This window comes from Sander lucioperca, chromosome 15 (assembly GCF_008315115.2).
Source record: "Sander lucioperca isolate FBNREF2018 chromosome 15, SLUC_FBN_1.2, whole genome shotgun sequence".
NCBI lineage: Eukaryota > Metazoa > Chordata > Actinopteri > Perciformes > Percidae > Sander > Sander lucioperca.
Genome location: NC_050187.1, coordinates 21,297,561 through 21,323,576, shown reverse-complemented (window position 1 = coordinate 21,323,576; position 26,016 = coordinate 21,297,561). Strand labels below are relative to the sequence as shown.

The following is a 26,016-nucleotide window of genomic DNA, read 5'->3' as shown; positions in this document are numbered from 1 at the left end:
TACTGATGCAATTTATGGCCAGAGGCAAAGTCAGACCTACAAACCATTTAATTAGCACCTCGCAGTAGCTCCTAATATGAAAGAACTTCAGTTACAAAGCCAAAACATGTCTCCACTCCTCTGATTTACTCACAAGCAAGCTAGACATTGTTAGATGATTAAACACAAGATGATTAAACCAAGTCAAGTATATTGAAATTGAAACAAACTTCTGCAAATATGCATTTCAGCCTCTGCTGAAATCTATATCAAGATCAATTCTAATAGGATTTTTTCTTTTGCTTTTATTTCTTCTCATTCCCTTTTCCCCCCATATCTCACTTTCACCTGCACTCTCATACAATAACCCCCCCTCCTTCCTGTGCCTCCTACATCACCTGTGAATGTCCCCTGATGATCTCATGGAAACTGTGAGCGGCGGGCTGGTGGAGGTGATGTGTTTTAGGGACACTGCATGGCCGTCCCATTCCAGGAAACAGAATCCCAGTGGGGGTAAACAGATCTGAAACCTAGCTTAGCAGATGGTCCCCACTGTGCTGACTCCTCTGATAAGCAATTAGAAGCGCAAACATGACACGAGTGACAACAGCATATTCAGAACGAACCCAAGACCATATCTATGACCGGCCTCATACTGTCACAGGAGTCATAGGACGGTCAAAAAAACATCACAATCTAGCAATGCCGACACATTGAAAACTGGCAATCATTCACCGTCTGAGGCTCTGCACAGCTCAGTAGAGAGGTGTTTACCATTAATACAAAACCTTATGTGACTGTTGCTTTTTGTTGCCCCTTAGGAGGAGTAGAACCATGACATCTATCTTCAACCACTGATGTTGCTGCAATAATAACCTGTCCACCCTTTAACCGAAGGTAGGGATGCAGTGAGCCCCATCTCCAATGATCCTTTCACTCCCACACACTATCTCACTGTGTGACTCAGACCTGCTGATGTATAGATGGTGAGACAGAAGAAGAGGCAGTTCCTGCTCAACAGAGCAACTGACATGCAGCATATAAAGCCTGCACCAAGAAAAACTTGATTCTTCATCAGTCCCAACTGGGAAATTAAACTTAATGCTCAGCCCACTCCAGGGAGCTCGGAGCACAAAGTGAGTTAGAGAGCAACACCTACAGCATGGACCTGGGAGGTATTTTGTTTCTTTCTCCAGGAACCTCCAGGTTAATTTACTATCATTCAGTTGCAGATGCTCATTTATCGTTTGCTTGTAGCCTACTATGGAACCGCCAACTAAAATTAGTCTTCCCCTTTTGCAGTCTGAAATCATGTTGAGGAGGAAATAAAGGTCTTTGGGGATATGTGAGAAATGATCCTTTAGCGTTCAAGCCTGTGAGTGGGTGAGCTGGTGCACAATCTGACTGACAGCTGAGAAAGCAAGGGCGCTGAGGCACAATGTAAAGCTAGGTTACAAGCCCCGGACAGGCAGCATTTTGTTAGCAGTTATTGTGGAATAAGGACCACTTGATTTAGTGATCTATTTTGACATGTGCACGCTGTTAGGTGCTCAATGTGCTGCAGGTAAGTAGCTAGACATTAGCATTCATGTTAGCTCATTCAGGTAGCCAAGGTGTAGGACAAGATGTGTTTGTAGACAAGGATGAGACATTAGTGGAAACCAACTTATTTAGACCTCTGGAAGCTACCAAATATGAGGTTGCATCACTCTGGGTAATTATCTTTCCCTCCATGAACCCGCTCCACTGGTACTTTCCCAGGTTTCCAGGCTCTCATTTATATGACAGTTAAGAAATCAGCTTACTGTAGTAAGCAAACTGTAACCTGATTACTTAAGAGCAAGTAAACATACTGAATGTAATCGTCAACTAATTTCCCTTTCATTACCAAATAAAGTATAAAAACGGAGGTTGTCCTTCTTTTGCTCTACAATAATGCACTTCTGCGTCTATAGGAAAATATAAAATAAAACTCCTGTTTAATCAGCAGTATTGCAACCAAATGGATTTTCATTCTTAGCTAATCTTGGTAATGTCCTCTGTCCCTAATCCTATTTTTGGAAAGCTTTAAGAAATGTGCCTGGCAGTGGCAGCGGTGTTAGATGCGGTTGGATCAATCTGATGCTGCAAGCTCGGATCCATTAGGTGTGCGTCATCCCAGAGGCACTGAGTCCCTCAGCACTCCTCCCCGAGACCATACCAGGCAGCCGTGACAAAAATGAGATGGGGAAAGTGCTTTCTTTGAAGTGACAGGGGGCTCCAAATGACAAACATGTATCCTCCGTAACTGCCGACTTAGGTCTCTCTCTGTCTGCACGCAATTTTCTGCCTGTCCATTTGCCTATTTGCCTGTTGACTGATTGCTCAGTGACTGTGTGCCTCAAACTGTCTGTCAGTCTGTCTGTCTGTCTCTGGCCTGCATTCTAATGTGACTCTAAGTGTAATCTCATTTCACTCCGAGGTTTCAGCAGAGCATAAATAATCATATTGTAAAAAGTAAACAGAATATCATTACTGCAGTCACTTTGCCGAGATTCAAGGAAGGCAATATTTTAGCATGGGCGAATTTTTAAAAGCTACGGTGAGTTTGTTGCAATTAACTAAGTGATTTTGGATTTGTTTACGACACACTCCAAGGGAAATGCCACCAGACAAACAATATATGAAACAAATTATGAAATACAAACACTTGAACTTTTTATTAAATCATTTTAGTTACAGAGACATCATTTCATTTGTGAGTATTTTTTAGAATGAATGTGCAGTCGTTTCTCTTCGCCCAGATTAAAGGAAACAAATTAACATGTACTGTCGCCACAGTGTCTCAGACACATTGCCTTGTAAGTCACAGGTGACTTTGATGTAATAAAGAGAAGGCTGGATAGCCAGATAAGTGAACGTCTACTCTTTTGAACTTTTTCCTCTGCAAAACGGTTTGAGAGAGGGTGTGACAGACAAGGGCACGGGGGCTGCAGTGAAATAAGACGAGTGTAGGTCACTGGCTCTTTAGCGATAGAGGCCCAGGTGGCAAATGGATAGCTTAATAGATAGGCGAAAAAAAGAACAAGCAATGATGAGTCATCCCGCAGAATGGCTCAGAGTTATGACAGGCCTAAAGCAGGGCTGCAGGGAAAATCATTCATGAGGACAAAGTGAGACCAACCATTTCAGAGTTGTAAAACTCTCCCTAGTGTGCTGCAAATTCAAAAGCAGTGGGATGCTGATCAATTAAATGAAGCAAAGGAAGAAATTAAACTATAACTACACTATGGTGTGAATGGTGTACTGTAATCCATTAGGTGATTTTGATTCCTTTAGCCCTGGTGCATATTTCACATACAAATTGATCTTTCTCTCTTTCTTTTCTGGTTTATCTGGTGAAGGAACTCTAGCTGTAGCTGTCATTGTTTCACACACTCAGCGCTCTTCTTCTATACTTACGTGGCATAATTTGAAGTGGACTGTTTTCTGGATAATATAATGCTGTACGCTGTGCCTGTATTTAAACATGCATGCTCAGATGTGCAGCACTGTCTGCTTGCAAAGTGAGAAAGCAGTGTGTACATTTCTACAAGTTGAAACGATGCAGCTTGATGGCAGGGCTCCCTGTTGCTCGTCTTTCCTCCTATGACACCCTGCTTTCCCTCTCATCCCCTCCTACTCCTGCCTCTTCACTCCTCCAGCGCTCAGTGCACGACTTATGTTTCTTATGTGGCAGCAGCCCAGAAAAAGCAAGCCAGCAGGGCTGCCTTCACACAGCTGAACCACTAAATCCAGTGACATGTAGCAGTAAATCAAAGACCAAAACCAATAAAAACATACAAACAGACATTTATCATTACATAAACGAACATACACATGTACTCATACTTTTCATACACTTAACATAATCACTTAACTATAATATCTCTTAAAATACCAAGAAAAATAACATAACTTTCACTACTAAGCTGTAGGAATTCTAAATGTGCACTTGTAACTTAACTGTCTTAAACACATAAAAGCTAAAGGTTCAGGTATTTTTCTAGTTTGCTCTAACCACCAGAATGAAGCTTAAATTAAAACAAAGCAACATTTACCTAAATATATAATACCTTTTATAACAAGACTAAAAGTCAACAGCCATGCTACAAGGCTGTACTTAGGCACAGCGTTGCTTTGAGCTAAATGCCAACTTAATCATGCTCCCATCATGCTCACAATGACAATGCTAAAATGCTGACGGTAGCATGTATTAGGTTTACTACAGTATATTCACCATTTTAGTTTAGCATGTCAGCATGGTAACATTTGTTTACTAGCACTAAACATGAAATACAGCCAAGGCTGATAGGAATGTCATTAGTTTTGCAGGTATTTGGTCATAAATCCCTTGCAAAGCTAGAGGAGGAGTCAGGGGATCATCAAAGTTATTACTGTGGAATGTCTGAATTGCATGGCAATCCATCCAATAGCTGTTGCGATATTTCAGTCTGGACCAAAGTGGTGGACCGATCGAAAGACTGACAGACCAGCATTGTTTTCCCTGGAGCCATGCCGCAAGGGAGGCTAAAAGACAAACACTGACTAAATCAGTCACCCTGTATTAATACTTTTATTTCATATTTTGAAAGATATAATTCATGCTCTACAAAACATTTTCACTAATGCCTAATTTTTGTGGATTACTGCACTCCTACATGCATGTATAGTCATCAGTATAAGACTTTGGCCGGGACCACACCCTTCTCTCTCCTTCTGCTCACTCCATCTCACTCCCTCTGCTGCAGTGCTTGTCCCCCGTGGTCCCTCCAGCATAAACAGCTATTCATCACCATTCAGAGGATTTAAGTCAATGCCAGTTGCATTGCCATCAATAAATTATGGCAAATTACAAAATGAATAAGCTGTACAGCTAGCTAAAATTCAACAACTGGGAAAATGGGAGGGAGGCAAAGAGACCGTCTGGAGGTTTCAGAGGGCACTGAGTTTAAGTTCAGGGAATAGGAGCCCACTGGGTCAGAAATCGAGTTTCATTATGGAGGAACACACTGATGGAGCAAAGTGTCATGTCACGAATGCTGAACACAGAGGTGAAAAATGTATAGATTTGTCCATGTCCACTCCTATAAATTTACAGAGAAATTGGGTTGTGAAGTGAGTGTGATGATTCATGGAGAGATGGTCTCTGCGGCTATTGATTGTTCATTTCTCACATCAACATGACAGGCACTTTCTTCGACAGATACTTTTGACTGACACTATGGGAATTGAGTGTTTGTGTCCATGTATGTGCGTATATCTGTCCATGTGTCTAGGGAAGGACTGGCTGCTAATTCCATATGGTTATTTATTGACATTCATCAGAATAATTTCATGAAAAGTTGACCATATGATGTTATTGTTTTACAAATTTCTCTATGTATATCGATATATAAAAACATTATAAATGCTGTGATGATTTCAACCAACCATTGCCAAGTCCTAGTTCAGAGTGCACTTGCAAATGTGTCTGTATGTGTGTGGGTGGATGTGTTTGTTGTACAGATTCCTCATTCATCAGTAACACATACTGCTCCCCGTGGATGGATAAACTACTGTGTAGTAAAATCCTGACTCTTGCAATCATGCAATATAATGAGCAAGATGTCTTATCCTACTGAATGCATATGATATATGCTGCCTGTTACCTTTATGCAAAGGGATGAAGCTGTTGTCACAGAGAAGTGTGATGCTGGAGATGGTGCTGTGTTGACAGCTGTATCCATTCTGAGAAGTTTACTGACAGCAATACATTTGTTCCACACACTCGACGGGAAAGCGTAATTAGCCAGCCCAAGCAGACGCAAACAGACATGCATTTACACATGCATGCATGCTCACGAACACAGACACACACACACACACGCACACTCACGCAATACTCAGGCAAATGCACATCAGATGCACACAAATGCGTTCATGGGTAAATTCAGAGATGCAAACAGACTCTGGCAGTACCAAATGGCTGCTGTAAAAAAACACAAAAATGCTTATGAAAGCCCAAAGAACTGTCAGTACAAACATTTTCATATACATAGGGGTAGATACACACTGCACTAACATAAACAATGCCAGTCTGAAAAGTAGAACACCGTGAATAACAGCTGTTCTTCATGCAGGTAGTCACAGTGGGTTGGAGAGAATTTTTTGAGGACACCTGGAAACACAATGCAACATACCCACAGTGTCCTTCCACGTATGCACAATCTCACCTTTCCTGCAAACACACACACACACACACACACACTGACCTATTTCTGTACCCACCATGCCATGCATATCTACTGCACAGAGAGATAAGGCGAATGTCTTCATTCGTAGGTTATGATCCTCGCTGTTTTTGTTGGACATTATGGGATGACATACGTTGTTACTGTAGCTTTAATGCAGGAATCAATTAGATCAGATGCTGTGGCAATGCAGTACAATAATTCCGCCCACTCATATTTCCAGCTGTCCAACTAGTCATTTCCTCGGGCATTGTGCCCTTGAGTGCTTAATGAGGTTTTTCTATAAAGCAACTGGGGTGATACGGTTGTCAGAAGAGCGATGAGCCATCCACTGTCAGAACAGAGGTGCTCTGCCATTCACCTATGTTCCACATGCAGTGTCTTTGTGTGGACAACTGTCTTGTGGGCCTCTGAGAGACACTTCCTCTTAAAGCTGCAGCTGGCACTTAGTCGCTTACTTGCTTCCTGTTCTGCATAAGTCCTTCTGACTTTTTCACCTACAATATCTATCAATTTCCAAACAGTTCTTACGAAAACATTTTTAAATATTTGGATTTTTGTTAGAAATTTTGTTTTTATTCTTCTCTTTTTTATGATACCAGCAGAGGGTTGTGTTGTGATTATGTTTAAGTTCATTACCCCTCATGTTTTTTTCTTTGACCCCGAGCTTAGTGTCAACTGAAAGCCAAACTGGAGGCATGTCATGTGTGAGTGAGGTGATAAATATTTGATAAGCTGGTATTGTAAAGGTGATACAAAAAGCTAAAGAGCCACACAGAGGAGCAACACTGGCTCATGCTAACATCAATCATTTCAAATTTGATATTTTATAAGGCACATAAGGTGACACGTAGCCTAATCGAAATTGGATATATGGCTCCAGGTTTGATGGTAGTTGGAGGGGCTCATGCATGTAGGTTACAGAGGGTATGATCACACAAAGACAGGGGACTTTGACATACGACCAGTCTGAGGAAACAACGTATTATCAGCACCTTTGTCTCTTGAAACCACATAAGGCACAAAGATGTATTGAACACATACATTATCACACACACACATGCCTGTGTGCACCTGCTGCTCTTTGTTTACGGTTATTACATGGTCTGAGCAATGTCATGAGCCGTAATAGTTTTCTGCTCTCGCAGCCTATAGCTCAGCAATGGGACTCCTTTAAAACAGGGCCGCTAATGACCAGAATGATTCTCATGCAGCACATGTCTGGTCTTAATGGTTATGCAGCGTGGGTGGATGTGTGTTCATTTAATCCCTTTCTCATCAGAGCAAAGTAGTTTGGCAAAGACACATTAGGCACCAATAACAAAACAGGCCTTGTTCTTCACACACCAGTGATTCGGCCCAGCATGGGGAAACAATATGGGGGACTCCTGGGCCAAGCTGCTGCCATAGTTGGATTTAGATTTGTCTGGTGATTCAATAAGCCTGGGGGTAAACTTGATCTTTCCCTGGCAGTGAAGTCATCAAGGCAAACTAATGAATGAGGATGGAGGGCTCTGCCTTTCTGCCTACCTTAGGGTATCTGTCTCAATCTGCTTTGGCTTTGGCTCTTTCAGCTGGATAGAATGGACCCTGTATCAAGCTTTAAACCTACCTGTGTGCATGTGTGTGATTCTGCTCTGCTATGCTCAGGCAGCCCCCTAATGTCAGATGACTGAGCGCCACTACACAGCAGTTGCCATAGTTACCAGTCAGGTTCTGTGTATACGGATACTCATTGCAATTTTGATCTGCAGTAAAGCACTGATGGGAGTGCAATAGTCCCACAAAATCACCCCCCCCCCCTACACACACACACACACACACACACACATTTAGACAGATACACAAGCTGTCATGCATGTACTGTATATGTGGAGAAATACTAGCATACATGCATCCACAAATGTACAAATTCCACCCACATGAGATACAGTACTCATTCACCTACACAGAGTGCTCATCAGAAGGCTACTGTACATATTGTGTTACATATCATTAGACTGAGCAGGTAAGCAAACACAACCTGCTTGGCAGAATTATCAGCCCCACCAGAAGTAGAACAAATCACAGTAGGTGATACACCGGGATATCTCTATGCCTAGAAACCCCTTTCAAGCAAACAGTGCCTTACTATTCACCGACTCTCACAACCAGTCTCTGTTTCACTCTCCATCTGCCTGTCCGTCCCTTTGTTGGTGTGTTTGTCTCTATGTTTCTTTGCTCTCTCTTGCTCTCTCTCAACTCTGTTACACACACACACACACACACACACACACACACACACACACACACACACACACACACACACACAGTAAGCAACTGTCCTTACACATATAAGCTAGAAAATAGTGAAAATGAGATAAGAGAGCGGTAATCTCAGGCAAAGGTGTACAAAGAGAGGAAGAGTACAAACGAAGAGTGTGCTTCCGGTCAGAGGTTCTACTGTAGAATCTGGATTGTGCTGGATTTGTTACAATCACTGTTAGAATGCATGTGCCGTTACTCTACTGCAGAGATAAACAGATGAGTTGAATTTGCAGATGACAGGGGTCAATATCCAGAGTGCCATGCGGTGTGTTGGTGGATGGGTAGGCAGAGGGATGACCACAGGGTTTAGGGAGCAGACCATGTGAACAGATGGTCCCTGGTTGCCACCCAAGATTCCATTAAGAAAGATGGCAGGACTGACCTATTTCTGTACCCACCATGCCGTGCAAATCAACTGCACAGAGAGATAGGGCGGATATCTACATTCATTGGTTATGATCCTCATTGTTTTTGTTGGACAATATGGGATTACATACATTGTTTCTGTAGCTTTAGTGCAGGAATCAATTCAATCACACACACACACACACACACACACACACACACACACACACACACACACAGGGCAGATTGGGAGCGCTCAGTCAGAGCAGAGGATGAAAGCGAGAGGGAGCTATGTCCATGCCAGCGGAGTGTGTGAGTGGGGAAGTGATGAAAGAGAGGCTAATTTTGTAAATTGACAGCTCCCTTCAGGATTCTTCATCTTCCACACCATGAAAGGTCTGAATCCTCAACTCCCAGCTATTCTCAACAGGCGTGAAGAAAGTACTGCCACATTCCAGCAAACATTAACAATGACAGTGTTGGTATTTTAATTTGGATCCATCTCTCTCTCTCCTGACTCCTTGACTTTTGAGATTGTATCGTATGTTCACAATGTGTTGTACAGTCTCAAACTGTGTCCTTACTACAAGCAGTGCTTTTGGAATATGAATCCTTGAAGTTGCTTTTTCTATTCCTGAGACAATTTTCTTTGTCAACATCAATGGACAGAATTAACTAAATTATTAAAGTTGAAAACTCAAGCAATATGGGAAAAGGCTGAATATAAGCCCAGCATCATATATATGAGTTAGACCGTTGCAGATACATCAGGATTTTGCAAAGAGTTGTAGAGCTCAGGAAAGAATCTGGCGGCAGAGTGAGGGATGAAGCTAAAGAAAGGAGGGTCAGCAAGGGAGAGGGACTGTAATTCGAAAAAGAAAGAAAAAAGCCACAGTGACAGCCTCTTACCTATTGCACAAACACCATGCTACTTCTCGTACTCAACAAATAAATCTCCCCATCACATACACAAAAGCATGTGTGCAAACACACACACACACACACACACACACACACACACACACACACACACACACACACACACACACACACACACACACACACACACACAAACACACACACAAATACACACACATTCATCAGTTCAGCTGGCTGAGGCACAGCAGAGTGAGTTACAACGTGCCGGGCATAGGCCATTGCAGCAGAAAGAAGGCTGGACAGTGCCAGCCAAATAGCTGACTGAGTTTCAGTGAGGACTGAGCATCTGCTAGCTTCTGTAGGGATCAAATTAATGGCCCTACAGTATGTCTCCAGTGGGACCTGTATAAAACAGGTGAGTAAATGTGTACATGGCAATGGATTATACAGTGGATTAATCTAAGAGCCAACTTGGGTGTGAAAACCAGTTGCAGCCCATTTGCCTGAGGAAAGGCTCTTAACTAATTGTGGGTTGGGCAAATGATTAGTGTCAAAAAAGTGCTAAAGGATTTGAGTCTGGATTTGGGGGTTGAGATATTTATATCCACTAAAAGATGGAAAACTTACCAGAACTCTGCCAGTGATTGTCTGAGCGGAGATCATGACACCAGCCCAGTCTTTGACTGAAGTCATCCATCCCACCTCGCTGATTGGGACCTCCTCCTTCTCATCCTTTGGTTTGTCTGCTGCCGGATTGATCACCTTCTGAGCCTCCTGGAATAAAAACAAATTTGCGTGAGCATATTAAAGATAGAAAACAGGAACATGGCCTGCTTTAGGGATACGGAGAATATACAGGGGAGAAATAAAAAGGCACAAACTTGAAGGGGCATTTAAAGCTTTACTGCATAACCACCGTTTGCTGAATATAATCAACAAATAAACAAATTACTGGTATCAGCCTTTACTGTAAAACAATATCCTGTTAAGTGGAAGGCTAAGGCTTCAGTACTCCTGAGCTCATGCACATCCACATTCATGACAAGCTACAACCTCTGAGGTCAAAAAATGACTTGATGACTGATTGCAGCCATCTCGCCATGATGGCATCCATCTGTTATATGTTAAATCTGTGTGTTTAAATAATTTGAGTGTCGTTATGTTATATAATGACAGAATGTGGATTCCCTCTCCCCATTTTGCGAATTTGGCTCTTTAAGTTAATTGTTCCGCAGGGTTGAGAGAGTAAAACTGCTCTCATGCAGGCCTTTCAACGTTCCTCTTTGTGTCCGACTGAGTGAGCAGAGTTGCATGGCAGTTCATTGACATGCATTACTTGGCACAAACACCGCACGCAGCTGTTCCTTTCCAGCCATTCACTCACTCCTGATTTGACAAGAGCAGGCACTCAACTTCCCTGTCCTTCTGGCAGAAAAGGAGAAGGAGTAGATTTCCCTGTGATTTTACAGCCTTTAGGGCAACAAAATCATACAAACTACATGCACAAAGACGCAAAGTGAAGGTTTGTATATGTCACCGCTAGCCTCAGAAAACCATGTGGTTAAGCCCAGCAAATGGCGTCCACAAAGAATCAACCCTCTTGATTGCGGCTCCTTTCCAAGGAGGCAGGCTCGTATTTCACCAGGGTACACATGCAGCGCTTGGGACGGATTTTACAATGTCACTCCTCACAGTGACATACGACAAGTAGCCATCAAAGCAGATTATGTGTTATGTCAACAAACTGAAATTTGTTTCCCAGTACTGTACATGTCACATTGCTACAGTTTATTTGGATGAACCCATAACATTCAAAAATGACGACGTTACAAAGATTTGTGTTTACAGCGAGTTTGTGAAGAAGAGTAGTTCCAGGAAGAGTACACAACCAAAGGCCAACCAGCTACTGGGGTGACCAATACTGTATGTGCCCACATGCAAAATAAAAACAAACCAGATTGCAACTTGAGTATTTTTGCAGGGCTGAAGAGCAGTGCTATAATAGATGAGCCCAAGAGAGTGCTCTGTCCATTTCAAGAGGATTGTCTGGTCAAATTAGATTTCATAATGATATGGCATGGACACAGCTGCCATCTTCCTAATTTGATTCCAACCCCATAGCAATGCCAATAAACTGGCCCTAAAAAAGCATGACTTGGTCATAAGATCATTATCTGCTCTTGCAGTCGGGCCACTCAGTACTGAGGTAGATAATTCAGTTACTTATGCTTTTTATACTCGTTAAATAGCTTAGTGTTAGAAGACTCACGAACTTTTCAGTAGTATTCAGTTTTGTCTTTAAAAGTCACACAAAATCCGTGCCCGATTATAAAAGGCAGCTGTCATTAACTGGAAGCAATCTTAACTTTAACAAATTTATTTCCAAATCATAACTATTCAATTTTTTTAATTTTTTTCTATTTGAGAAAAAACAAATCACATATTTTAAGATTGCCACACGATCCAGTTTGTGCTCAAAACGCTTATGTAAACAACATCTACATGTCAATGTTCAGGCTAATTTCACACAACTTTATGAGATTGTGTAGCCTGAAAGCTGGAGAATATGGTCAGCTGTAAATAGTTATACTATAGTAATACTGTATGTCTAACTTAATACGCAGGCTGCATGCTTAAGATTCTGTCTTCTCTTAAACTCCCAACCACCCACCACCCCTCGTCCATACTTCTTTAGTACTCTCTTGACTACGTAGCCAGCATGTGATGGCGAGACAAGTGTGTATGCATGCGGGTGACAGTGCAGAGGGATGTCTAAGGTTTCACTGTGATTGGCTGTGTGCCTGCTCGATAGCACTCCAGGCATGTTGTTGTGGCATAGTATGTGCTAGTCTGTGCTCAGCAGTTACTTCTTAGCCAGAGGGCCCCATCAACTTCACACTTCACACCGCAGTAGGAACACATCGCACAAAAGTCACGACTCACAGTAGCTGTACCTGTTCCTAGCTCTCCTTGCTACTGTGTACTCCAAATTACGCCTTCAGACATTAGTCCTGTCACAACAATTTTGGGGTAAATACTGCTAACTGACTGACAGGTTTGCTAGTGCTACATCACATCATGGAAACACCAAACAATGTCTTCATGAATTAGTTTTTTTAAAAGACAGACTACTGCATAGTTAGACATGGACTGTACAAGGATTTCAAGACATGAAGAAGATTTCATGTATAATGTACACTCTGTGTCTAGACCCCCAAGGATGCCAGGTTGAAATGGGAATAGAAATTCTCACGGGTACACCCTTGAACATGGAGGCAATAACACATTGAGCAGCAGTAATGTTTTACTGTGTGTGTGTGTGTGTGTGTGTGTGTGTGTGTGTGTGTGTGTGTGTGTGTGTGTGTGTGTGTGTGTGTGTGTGTGTATGTATGTGTATGGTGGAGGGGAACACATGAATAATGGATGCAGTCACAAACTGATGGTTGTGCAGATCAGAAGAGACAGTGTAAACAAGAAATTGCTTCTAGTTCATTTGAGTGGCCGACGGTGGGCCTGAGCCGAGGGAGAGAGAAGCACTGAAGCAGCCTGCCACGGGAGAATCCATCTGCTGGCTATATATACACACACCTGTGATGTCAAACTGAGAGAGATAAAGTTAGGCAGAGAGACAGAGAGAGAGACAGAAGCAGGGTTTAGTAAACTTGTTTGTTTGTAAGTTTTATTTGATTAGGACAATGCACATTAATCAACATTTCTGTAAATGCGCCAGTGTTAGCCAGTCGGCTAATTTTCAACTGTAGTCATAATTACCTAGCATGCATGTCTTTATGGTGGGAAGAAACCAGAGCAAACCCACACAAACACGGGGAGAACATGCAAACTCCACACAGAAAGGCCCGGAACAACCTGGATTCGAAACCAGAACCTTCTTGGTGTGAGGCAGAAGTGCTAACCACTGAGCCACCGTGCTACCAACCAAACTGGTTTAACCAAACTCAAAATTGTATGATGAAGGAAGCAAAGATTTCTTAATAAAACAACAAACGCCGTGTAACCAGTAACCAGTAACCAGTAACATAGCTCAAGCACAGCGTTCGGCATTTGACTGCTCGTGAACGGTACCTGTCTTTATAAACTGTCTGTACACTTACAAAGTTCTCAATGCTTCGGTTTACATGTAGGGACCCTCATTATGCTACCGTGGAAGTGTGGTGCTAGTTTGAGGCTTGTTAGTGGTATAGTAATAGTGATTTCTTTTTACTTTATCCGTGCCCCGACGACTAGCATTATAAGCTAATTAGCAGTTTGCACTAAAACTGGTCACATTCGATTAGCATGACAACATATCCCAGAGAATGGTCGATTCGGTACACATGTGTTATTAACCCCTAGGTTAATTTTACGCCGGATTTGTCCGAAACCTTGTCAGTTCTATGTTTAATTTTTGTCTTTGAAGAACAATCCTTAATATTTTAAAAAATCAACCCTTTTTATACTAGTTATGGTCAAGATTGTTTTAGTAATGGTCGTTCAATGTTTTTACATTCTGTAATTGATTCTCTATACAGTGTTTTTGATTGTTAGTGGCGAAGTCTGCCATTCCCGAGCTGGATTCAAATTTCCTATCACCACACGAGAGATTCACAGGAAATGATGCATTTATGTAATTCAGCATTACTGTTTTATCTCATTGATATCAGCATGTTCAGCCATTTCAGAGCTGTACCAAGTTACTGCTAATGCAAACCAAACATTTCCTACTGCTGCAAGTTCACATTAAAAGTGTTTGACTGCAAACACGGTATTGTGAAGCAGTCAAATGCAATGCATTTGTCAATGAGATTAGCAATGGCAAGGTACAGATACACTTAAGGCATATTTGCTGTAGAATTAAACCACACTTGCTGTTACTACCAATAACCACCACTGGTATAGCCAAATCAACCAGGACTGAAATCATCATCTTAAAGTATTATACCTTAAAGATGCAGAGTATGAAAATGATTTCTAGTTTAAATAGTATACTTGCACTGGTTCTTGTTTGATCTACTAATGTCCTAATGTCCTTTTTAACCTCTCTTTTCCCTGCCCAGTATGAACAGAAATGATGGTGTAATTGTCTCAGGTTCTGGTGATTTTACTCATTTTTTGATTGTTGTTACAGATGTGCATTCATATTTTTCAATGAACGAATAAATTAGTGCTGACAGCATGCAGGAATTCAACTTCTAAATTAATAAAAATACAAATGTGATATGAGAAATGCAACACAGCACTCTTTTAGAGTACATACAACATTTTGCAAACTATCAGTCATTAATGTGGAAGGTGTTGATTGAAAATTTCTATTAAAAAAAGGTATGTAGTTCAAAGGTATGTAGTTCAACTCCTCCTATTTCAAGAAACCTTTTTATAACAACGCAGATTAACACTGTTAATATTAGGATTGTACCAATTAGCAGAGTACACAGGGGAGGGCTGGTAATAATGAGAAAGACATATAAAACATGACAGAGGAAAAAAAAACAAAGAGACGGACTGACAGTGAGAAATCTACAGGAAAGGGACAAACAGACAAACAGCTATGGGAGACAAAGGACACCCACTCAAACAAAGAGTCAGAGGAAGCAAAGAAAATAGACTGACGGCACGATAAAGCAAGGGGGGGCAAAGATAGTGACAGAGAGACACATGTTACAAGACATCAAGAGAGATGGAAAACTGAGCAAACACAGGACAGAGAGACAGGACGGGGAAGACAATGACAGAGAGACAAAGATACTGCAAGACAGAGAGATAAACAAACAGTGAAAGACAGACAGTGGGGACAGATTGGGAGCAAGAGTGGAAAGTGAGAGTAAGAGACAGGAGACAGAGAGTGAGACAGAAAGAAAAGACAAGAGAGAGAGACAGGATCATGTCCATGTGACTCTGCTGATCTAACAGGACTTGGCTTAAGCGCAGCTGTTCCTCTGGCTTTCGTCCGCATCGCTGGGGAAAACTCTATTCCACTGTGAAAGACTATTTATAGCCTCACCCAGGGAGACGTGAAACTAGTGAATCTCATAACACGCTCTGTTCCCCCGTTTGCTATTTTAATGCCGGTACAGTTACAGACCTACACTGGGTCACAGCAAAAGGGAAGAGGAAGGAAGAATAAGGAGCCTCTTCACATCGCCTACTAATGCGCATGCTCACATTCACAGGTGCAAAGCTGAATCTGACAACGCCAAAAGCTGCTATTTCTGTGTATCGGTCATGCCTGCTGAACCATATAGAACTAAGGGGGGCAAATGGTACAGGCTAATTACTGTCAGGCCATAGGAAGTGATGTTTCTCTGCAACAATAAATTGAGTTAATATATAATATAGTACTGCAAAACATAGAGATCAAATACCAAAAATAAAGATGAGTATTCTGATTTAAAATAATGGGACTCTACGGGCCAAAGCCTGTTGATCCGTAGGTTAAGGGCTTACCCAGGCTGCCATGTGTTTGATTTAGGGATTACACAGGTACAGTGTACAACACAATTTTCCTATCACCACTCTCATGTGATTTACAGAGGCTGGGAAGCTGCAGGGCAAATCTGCACATATGGTATAATATACTATACTAAGAACACAGTTTATGCTCACAGGGTTGAGTTTATATGGAGCTAAATCATTTTTAGAAAATTACAAATGACAGCATTTTGCACCAAGAAACTAGGAGATTGAGGTCATCCAAGCCAAAAGTCCAAACTTTCCAAAGACAAATACTGTACAACATCAGAGTTGGATCATTGGTCTCACCAAGGACACCAAAACTATCGGTGTCATTGAAAAGTTTCTCCAGAATCAGTATTAGCCATGTACTGCCCCTCTGTGCCAAGCCCATTGAGCACTGCAGGCCAGAGGATTAGACGATTTGTGGACACACTGAACTAAATAGTTGACATCAACAATGTCGGCAAACAATACAAGCCAAACAGTTTACATCTCTATGCATTACCACTGGAAAACACACCCATCTGCACAAACAGGACAGGAACTCATTCCTCAAAATGGCTGCACTCCAAGTAAGCTTTTTGTCACAATTGTGATAACTTCTCGGCTAGCGAAGAGAAACAATAAGACAGCAATATGAAAAAGCATAATGTAGGCCTGGCAGTGCATGCTGTCTAGGACGTACATGGGTTCATGTCCCTCTGCTCAAACAAAAGAGGACAGAATAAAGACACATCTGCATTAGTGTGAGTTACTTACGACTGGAGGGAAAATGAAAGATAAAAAAAAATCTTGAATATACTGTGTTGATTCATAATGCTGTACTGCACCTCTTCCATTGATACAACATTTCAAGCCCCAGTGGTCGGGGATAAAAAATAGACGACAAAGTCAATTGTGGGAGATTGAAAGGTCTGCGCTTGTCATCCGTAACGTCTTTGGCTGTCTATTATTTGAAGATGATAAAGCTCAGTGACTTAAATGAGGGCATATGTAAAGATGTAGGCTATATAATAGAAGAACCTGAATGAAAGCTGAAACATTTCTGGTGTAAAAAAGCCTGACTAAAGAGCACGGAGAATGAGCTAATGTACGGCAGTATCTCTATTCCCTATAGATCTAGTTGTTTGGCAGCTGAAAGCTGTAGGAGCATTAACAGTCGGGAGAACAAACAAAATAGCACTAACCGCAGTTTTCACTTAGTTTACTATGTGGCTGAGCAATAAATGGCACCACAGGAGTTTCAGACCTCAAAAATCAATATCATAATTATCTTTGCACTCTCCATTACTCTTAGAGACCCAGAGAGATGGGTGATACCACACCATTGGAATTTGTACCCTAATAATTCACCCTAAACAAGGTAAACAGCTGTCAATCAGGCATTCCGCCTCTGACGAGATGCTCGTTGGCCCTTCTGCTGATCTTTGCTTCTACCGTATTTGACTGCAAGTACAGATAATTGCCCTTGTAATCACCACAGAAACCAGACATTAGAAATATTTATGGCCTCAGACACAAATACCATGAAAACAAATAAGAGACAATGTAATTACTTGAATGTAGATGGAGGAGTGCAAATGTAACAAATGACTGTGTAGGGGGGGAAAGCACCATTAATGTGAAGTCATTTCATACCACACACACGCAAATCACATTCTACTCCACATGTGCACATGCAATAATTGATCGTTTAATTGTTGAAAGGAGTAATTTATATTGTTTGGTTTTTTTACCAATCTAGAGATGGTTTGTTACTATGCACACAGGCTCACATTCTTATTTTCTATGCAAATGAGGTCTGACTTGAAGGGAAAAGCTTTGGTCCGTTTAATAAACCAGACATGGAAAACATCTAGAAGCAGTGGTTATCCCACCAGTTTACATACATTACCTGCAGAATGCCTTTGTTTCTTTGTGTAATGAGATTATTCTACATACACTCAAGTAAAATAGCAAGATGTGTTCTGAGCCAAACTATAATCTACTATGTTTGGGTTGCATGCCATTTTATCCTATCAGAAAGTAGGTGAAATGAAAAAAAGCAACATGCTTGAATGACATCAGCTTGTGTAGCCATCAGTGGCACAATCACCTGAGGCTAATTTCCACCATTTTGTACAACAGTCAAATGTACATGTTACTGGATGAAAATATATGTGCAGCATTCAAGACAAGCAGCACCCTTTGGAGTAATTGTCTGTCATGCTTGGACTAAATGCGACTGTGATGTTCCTTAAAATGACGTTGTCCTTGTGATGTTCTTGCTGCTTAGAACCAACAACCTCTATCTGTTCAGCTATACCCTGAAGGTTGACTCTATTTTCTATTATTGCTCTAACAAACAGGACTTTCCTTCATTCAAGGACACTGGACAGTTGTGTCTGTGTGTCTGTGTGTATATACAGTATTGTATGTGTGGGTTAAGAGCAATGATTAATTTCTATTTCAACTGGGGCTCGGTTTGTGTCGGCATTGCTTACCACACCCATGAATCAGGAGGTAATAGTGTGCCTCCAAGCTCGCAGCCTGTCTGGACCTCCTAACCATGGAGCCAGTGGCAGAACTCATATCTCCGCTAACAGAGCTCCATCAGCAGCAGGACGCTCCCAGCTGCACACGACACTACAACAACGGGGTCATTTTTTTCAATACTGCATGTGTTTTAACCACATTGCAGCATGGTAAGCAGCTTTATAATGTTGGTTTTTTTTGTTTTTTTTTATAAAAGTCCAAAACTTGTTCAACAAAAAAAATGTCTGATACTGGTTCTTGAATACATTTTCATTATGTTGGCTAGTAGACTGAAATAAGAAAAAGGTTAAAGGTACCCTTTGGAGTTATACAATGTTTACAATTCAAAACATAATTTCATTGAGTGCTACCAAATGTTTACCTCCTCAAAAAACTATTGCAAAGGATTTTTTAAAGTTATTGTTATTAAATTATTTTATAAACGGCATTGTCGTATATCCATGTTTTATTTTTATTAGATTATTTTTTGGCATTTTAGGCCTTTATTTTATAGGACAGCTTAGACATGAAAGGGGAGTGAAAGGGGAACGGCATGCAGCAAAGGGTCGCATGTCGGAACCGAAGCCGCAGTAGCTGCGGTGAGGACTGAGCCTCTGAACATGGGGTGCACGCTCTACCAGGTGAGCTACCCAGGCGCCCCTGTATATCCATGTTTGCTAGCTCGCTAGCTTCTTCCCTGCCTTTTGAGGGCACATTGCAACCGTTTTTTGGCGGACTGCTGCCCCAACTGTCAACCCTTGACCTTGACTAGTCTTTGATGGCACTTTTCAATTTAAATGTTTAACATGAATTACATTACAATTGACAGTGTGAAGAATGCTTAAGAATGCTGATATTCTTTTATTTATGTGTCAAAACAAATTTAGAAAAAATTAGCAAATTTGTACTCCTCAATTTTAGAAGTTAAGGACTGCAGTCAAAACGCATACTCATGATATTAAGTATGTTGACAGATGTGCGATTTGGGATATTACTGAAAACTGGAATTAGTTAAACAGGGATAGATTTTCAATTGAAGTGATACTCATCTGTGGAGGCCATGCTAAAATTACATATTTTATAAGATTCTTCTTGGTATTGGTAGTATTAGTTGTAACGGTAGATGATATAATACAAGAACCAACTTCAAGTATTTATTTCATTAAGTCTTTTGGATATCTATAAATAAGGTTTTGTGGACCCTCTTAATGAACCTTAAGCATAGACTTAAAGTATGAGCCTTTTGTTTCTTCCACACCGCCTCAGTGTATTTAAGTAGCGGCAGCAGCACAGAAAGCAACAACAGCAACAGCTACAACAATCTTATCGTCTTATCAAGCAGTGACCTCTCTTAGCCCGGATCCCCTATTGCCCTCAGAACACTTTAATGAGCTTTCCTCCTAAACACAGACAGACGGAGAGCTCTCTGTAAATAAGCGACTCAGTGTACAGACAGACAGGTAAAATCTGGGGCCCATTGCCTTCTGCAGAACAGGCCGTTTAGGTGTTTTCCAGGAGCAGGAAACAAACAAGATGGTATTGGCTATTGCCCTAATTGGCTCCATGTTGTCTAACCAGCACTGATCAACGACCCTATTCTATACAGAGCAACATCCAGTATGACTGGCAGATACTTTTTTTTTTTTTGCAGCAATCTGGTAGGAGTGGATGGTAGCTTTAGGTACAGATGCTGAAAATACCATGTGGAAATACTATACCAACAAACAAATCAGCCCAGAACCACAACAGCTCAGATGATTTTCATGATAAATGCATGTATTGTTACTTTGTATCATATGTGTAGCCTTATGCATTATGCACAAGTTAGTAGTGTTATATACTAGTAACCTGTGCAAATCTTGCAGACATGTACACTCTAATGCAATTCCATTTTCAATATATACTACCTTTCTTAAACCTATAATGATACACTCTTTTTAAGATGGTGTCAGAGAGATGTATTCCCTCAATTTTTATGAGTATTATTCTTTAAGGTTTTCCTAAAATGTTTCCACCCCTGTATACATCAGAAATAAACAGTGTAGCCAATACACTTAAATATGCACACACCGACAGTGCAAAAATAAGAATGATGTATGGTTTATTTATCATTAATTTTTTTCTTCTTAATTCCTTAATCGGTTGAATCAATTACTCTAATGGCAGTATTAGTTTTTGTTCTTTCTCAGTCTGCAAACCTAGGTTTACTGTCACAAATAATACAGCTTGGCAGTTTTTGAATCTGTTACTACAAAGGAATATTACCAAATTCAGTAGCATATAATAGCCTTTTAAAGTTTGACATTTTTGACATTTGAACATTGCTTTAGAGCTCTACAGAAATGTTGTTACGTATTAACGGCCATTTGTCTGTGCGTTTAGATTCGACCAGAAAAACAACTCTGTTATTTCATGAATCAGTCCGTCCAGAAAATGTGTAAACCACAGAACAGATGAGTGGGAGATGTTGCATGATGGGACACTGTTTCTGAGCATTGCAGTCCCTGCATAAGATATGAATGACTTAGTATGAGCACATTCTTTCAACAGGCTAAGCTAGCAGATGTAGCAGTATGTCCTTTGTCAAAATAATGCTTTTGATAAGCTTTGATTCACAAAGATACAAAATCAATTGTGGATGTGTGGATTACTGTGTCTCCCTGTGTGATGCATTCTGACAACTAACAGGTAAGTACCTTTCATCTTTCACCTTAGTTATGATTGTTATTTAAGAGTAAACAAAAAATACAGAGAGGAGTGAGGGGGACCCTGTATGAGGCTGAGGCAATAATGTAATTGACGGTAATACTTTCTTTACATTTCTGAGTATGCATTTGTTAAGCACCATTCAATCAAAATGTGACTGTGAACTAGTATAAGACAGCACATTGTAGTTTCTGTAGTTATCCCCAAAGCATTTAGTAGTAAAACAGTTAAAATAGGGGAAATGTGAAATTTTTTATTGCAGGTCAGTTTAAGGTGTGTGTGTGTGTGTGTGTGTGTGTGTGTGTGTGTGTGTGTGTGTGTGTGTGTGTGTCTGTGTGTGTGTGTGTGTGTGTGTGTGTGTGTGTGTGTGTGTGTTTTCTGCCTGTGCCCCTAAAATGTTTTGGTTAGGGGCTACAGTGCTGCTAGTCAAAAAGGTTAGTCTGGAGCCCTGCCCCTATCATACATAGTCACAGTTAGCTAAACATAAATCAACCCCTTGATACAGTTTGGTATGTCCTTCTATCTCCCCATTCCTTCGTCTTCTTTTTTTATTTTCTTCTATCTCCATCCATGTCCATCCATGTTATCTCTCTTCTTTTAGTTTCTTTCCGTTCCTCTCCATTTCTTTTTCACTGCTCTCATTTCCACTCCACCAGCTTAAGAGAAGCCTGAAGACACCCAAGGAGATTAGGCTCTCTCTGCTTGAGAGACAGGTCTCATTACTTTTATCTTCTCCTGATGCAATAATACTTTCAAAACTCTCACTGATGCCAGCCAGCATGCAGGACTACGTGAATTTATTGAGACAATCTTAAGCCACACGTTTGATGTTGAACAATAGCAGCAGAGGGAATGGGTTTGATTAATCAATAGTCCCCCTGGTTAATTGTTTGGTAATTGTACAAAAACAGCACACATTTGCCTAATGAGGAGGATTAAACGAAGCTGGATTTAAATTCTTCCAATTTCTGAGAATGTGTCGATTAGGTCCTCAAACTGCATTACACAATATAGGGGTCAACAATGTTATTTGGGAAATGTTCTTGTTTAAGGCAGTGAAAAAGGCAGTCATCTGAGTCTAATGATTCAGAGACTTGCCCTTGATTCGAGAACAGCTCAGAGGCTAACAAATGTAAGTGCAAATGATTTTCTAACTCTAGGCACATTTAATCATTTTAAATTTAGATCTCACGCCTTCATACAGAATTTGCATGTTTTAACCCTGGGGTTAGGAAAAGGAAATGGGTAGAGGACACCCAGGGGTTTGTTATGGCTTGTGTTCAGCCCACACCAAGGCCCCCAATGTGTTCCACGGGGAAGATTTTCTTTCTGTACTGTGACCTTAGACAAAAAGAACTTTGACCTCAGCTAACAAGATCCATTAAGAGAGACTGGAGTCTGGATGAAACATTGCAGCAAGAGTGTATACGTGTTCTGAAGCCTACAGAGAGTCCGTGTAATTATGTAAGATGGCAGCACAGCAAACCAATCTGTGTGTTTATAGGAAAGGTCATTGCCAATGCCTTCGGAGGAACACTGGACTTTATTGCACAGCATTAAGCCCCTATGTGATGTCAAGTGTAAAGTGGGCTGCTGGGGAGGACTGAGGCATCTTCTCTGCTCAACTTTACCATATCAAAGGATTTTTACTGTAGAATGAAACATCCAGAGACAAGGCACACAGAGCTCAGAGGAAGCACTCTGTATCCAAGTCGGACCATGTTTGTTTGTGTTCGGTGTGAGACATGCGTCGGCTCTGGTTTCCACTGTGATCTGCCTGTTCCTTTTAGTGGCGTTGTTGTGTTTGGAACAGGTTCGGGATTTGAGGAGCGGATAGAAAGTATTGCGGGATTGCCTTTCGCCTGAGGTAGAGAGAGGCTTACACTGTGATGGCGCTGTGATGTGGGGGTGGTTTTTGCGGGTAGGTTTGGAGAAAATCACCTACCCAGAGTCAGCAATTTGACCCTCGCAGGCTTGGTACAGGCTGCACTGTTGAGCTCAAATAAACAACACCAAAAATTCAGCATAAAAATAAAAAGTGTTGTCAGGGTGCATTAGAGAGAGAACTGGCAACAGCTTTCACATGGGATGATGTGAAGACTGAATCAGCTCTCCTCTTCTGTCCACACAGTGTGCACTTGATCACTGCAACACTGTACGAACCCAAGGACAAGTCACCAGGGGTGACACACAGAATGTGTTATGGCCGCATTTGCATGAGAGAGGGATTTACTTTATGAAATTATACTGAAGCAACAATGAGGGCAACAAGCAAGGAGCGCATGTGCGTGTGTGTGAGTGATTAATCATGAAGCAGCTAGAACTCATCAAAGCTCTTCATTTTAAGATGATCTCTTGCTGTCCTTGCAGATGACAACAGCGATGTACTCATTGATGTGGACAAGGAAGGGCGGCCATTACGAGGCTTGACACCCTGGTATGTCAAGTGGTTGCAAATATAGACAGCTTTTCCTCTTTTTTGTCAAGTGAACATCTACGCAAGAGTTTTATGTGAATTACACAATGTGTGTTACATCATAATGAAGACAGTTTACATTTCAGCTTCATCTGGGCTTTATAGCTAAGAGAGAGCCTTCGTAATCTACTCATCTAGATGCATTATTGTTGTAGTGAAGTAACCACCAGATCATGAGCTTCTCTTCAATGCAGTCAATCCACATCACTAATCCTCAACCTTAGTGCGTTTATTTAACAGGCTCTGGATGGCCAATGAAGGTTTACTGTTATAAAGTCTTCCTTTCATCTTCACAAGCTAATAGCCACTGTTAATCAATACTGTTGTAAGTGCTTTTTAGCGCTCAGCACCAGGCTTATTTGTCAAAATAATGGCCGTAAGAGCCCAAGGGACTAATCAAAAGGGATGAGGCAAAAGGGAAATTCACAGCTTGGTAACATGAGAAGGAATCAGGGAAGGTATGGGGAGGGGTGCAGTAGTGGTTCAACATGTTAAGCAGTAGAATCAGGTTACAGCATACTGCGGAAATCTTAATATAATTAAAAGACACCCTCCAAGTATAACATTTTCTATTTTGCAACAGAAATGATTTAGGTAATTTTACCTAAATCAGTTAATAGTAATTACCCTCCAATAAATTCTGTTTTCTTATCCTGAGAATAAATGTTATAAAATGAAATATGTAAGATTCAAACTGTAATATTATGACCAAATAATAGAAAAAGTTTAGCACTACCAAATACTGCAACTCTTTATACTGAACCACTGATATTAGGCAAACAATCTTTGTCAAATAAATAAACAGTGAATTTGTAAGGCACAATTTCAATCCTCACACACTGGCTATAAAGTAATTTTTTGTTTGGTTCAATAATTATCCCAGCACGTTGGAAGCCACTGCACCCCTTTTAAAATTAAGGCTTACACATTTATTCAATTAAAATGTAATATTCAAGTTGTTTTATTAATGGGTTCACTGCAAACATAAAAAAATACAAACATATGTAATTTAAATGCAGTAACAGCACTAATCTATCTCTGTAGAAATCCGACACAACTCTATTAAGAGAAATCCAGTGTATGTGCATACGGCACAGGCAAGGATGAGATCATGACGGACAAACGTCGCTCTCATAAGAGCAGTCCATCCCTCATTGCTTGTCGCTTAGCAACAGAGACCTGGCGGGCAGACAGTAGGTGTGTGAGACAGAGTGTGTAGGAGGTTTGGAGGAGGGGGTAGAGAGAGGGACAGAAGCAGAGCAACAGGGAGGAAAAGACACAAAGGCAAGCTGAGAGGAGGTGCAATGCAAGACAACTGTGGGAGAGATGTGGCCAGAGTCAATAAATGATTGTGTGATTGTGTAATCAGAAAAGTTATCATTCAAAAGTTTGAAAAGTAGAGTATGTAAACACTTATGTATGTCTTAATTACAATGTCAAGCCAGTTAATGCTATTTTGAGTTCATTTACATTTTTGGGAAACATCTTTTTTGCACCACAGCAGAGGATAAGGAAGATAAAGGGACTGAATGTATTTGCAGACCACCTTAACACAAGTTCTGTTACTTCCCGTTGAGTTCAGTTGTTTTGTTGTTGCTTCAAAAAAAAATTCCACCATTATTAAGTTTTATCCACCGCTGGCTGTGCTGCTGTTTATAGACACTCAGTTCATTCTGTGGTTTTCCTGGTGCGTTCACAGAATCAAAGCACTCATAACACCGCAGTACTGCAATTCAAAAGACTGATAAGTAATGCACCGTAGGTCTGTTGATCAGATTATATTTGCTTCAATTTCAACCTAAAAATAATCTGGTTAAGTAGTTGACATGGCAGCTGCAATAGTCAGAGAATAGCTTTAATCTTGTTATTATTCAAATATAGTGTCCACATGTGTTGTATGGTAGATGTATTGTTAGCCTGTCCACAGTGTTTCACTAACTCCCACCCAATAATCCAATCTCCATCTTCATGAATTCCTAGAAATAAGCAGCTATGGAAAATACATTAACATTTTCACTGTGTAAACAGCCAATGTGACATTTAAAGGGATACTTCACCGATTTAGCATTAAGCTTTGTATCAGCAGAAACACAGTAGTATTTTTGAATG

General features: G+C 40.9%; 1 protein-coding gene across 39 annotated transcripts in view; it reads right to left on the bottom strand.

Moving 5' to 3' along the window:
• kcnma1a (potassium large conductance calcium-activated channel, subfamily M, alpha member 1a) overlaps nt 1-26,016 on the bottom strand; it is a 137,092-nt gene that overhangs the window by 91,756 nt on the left and 19,320 nt on the right. For all 39 annotated transcript variants that reach the window (XM_031306524.2, XM_035992613.1, XM_035992616.1 and 36 more), the window contains exon 2: nt 10,389-10,535. In XM_031306524.2, coding sequence (XP_031162384.1) covers nt 10,389-10,535 — 147 coding nt within the window. The remainder of the gene's footprint in view (nt 1-10,388; nt 10,536-26,016) is intronic.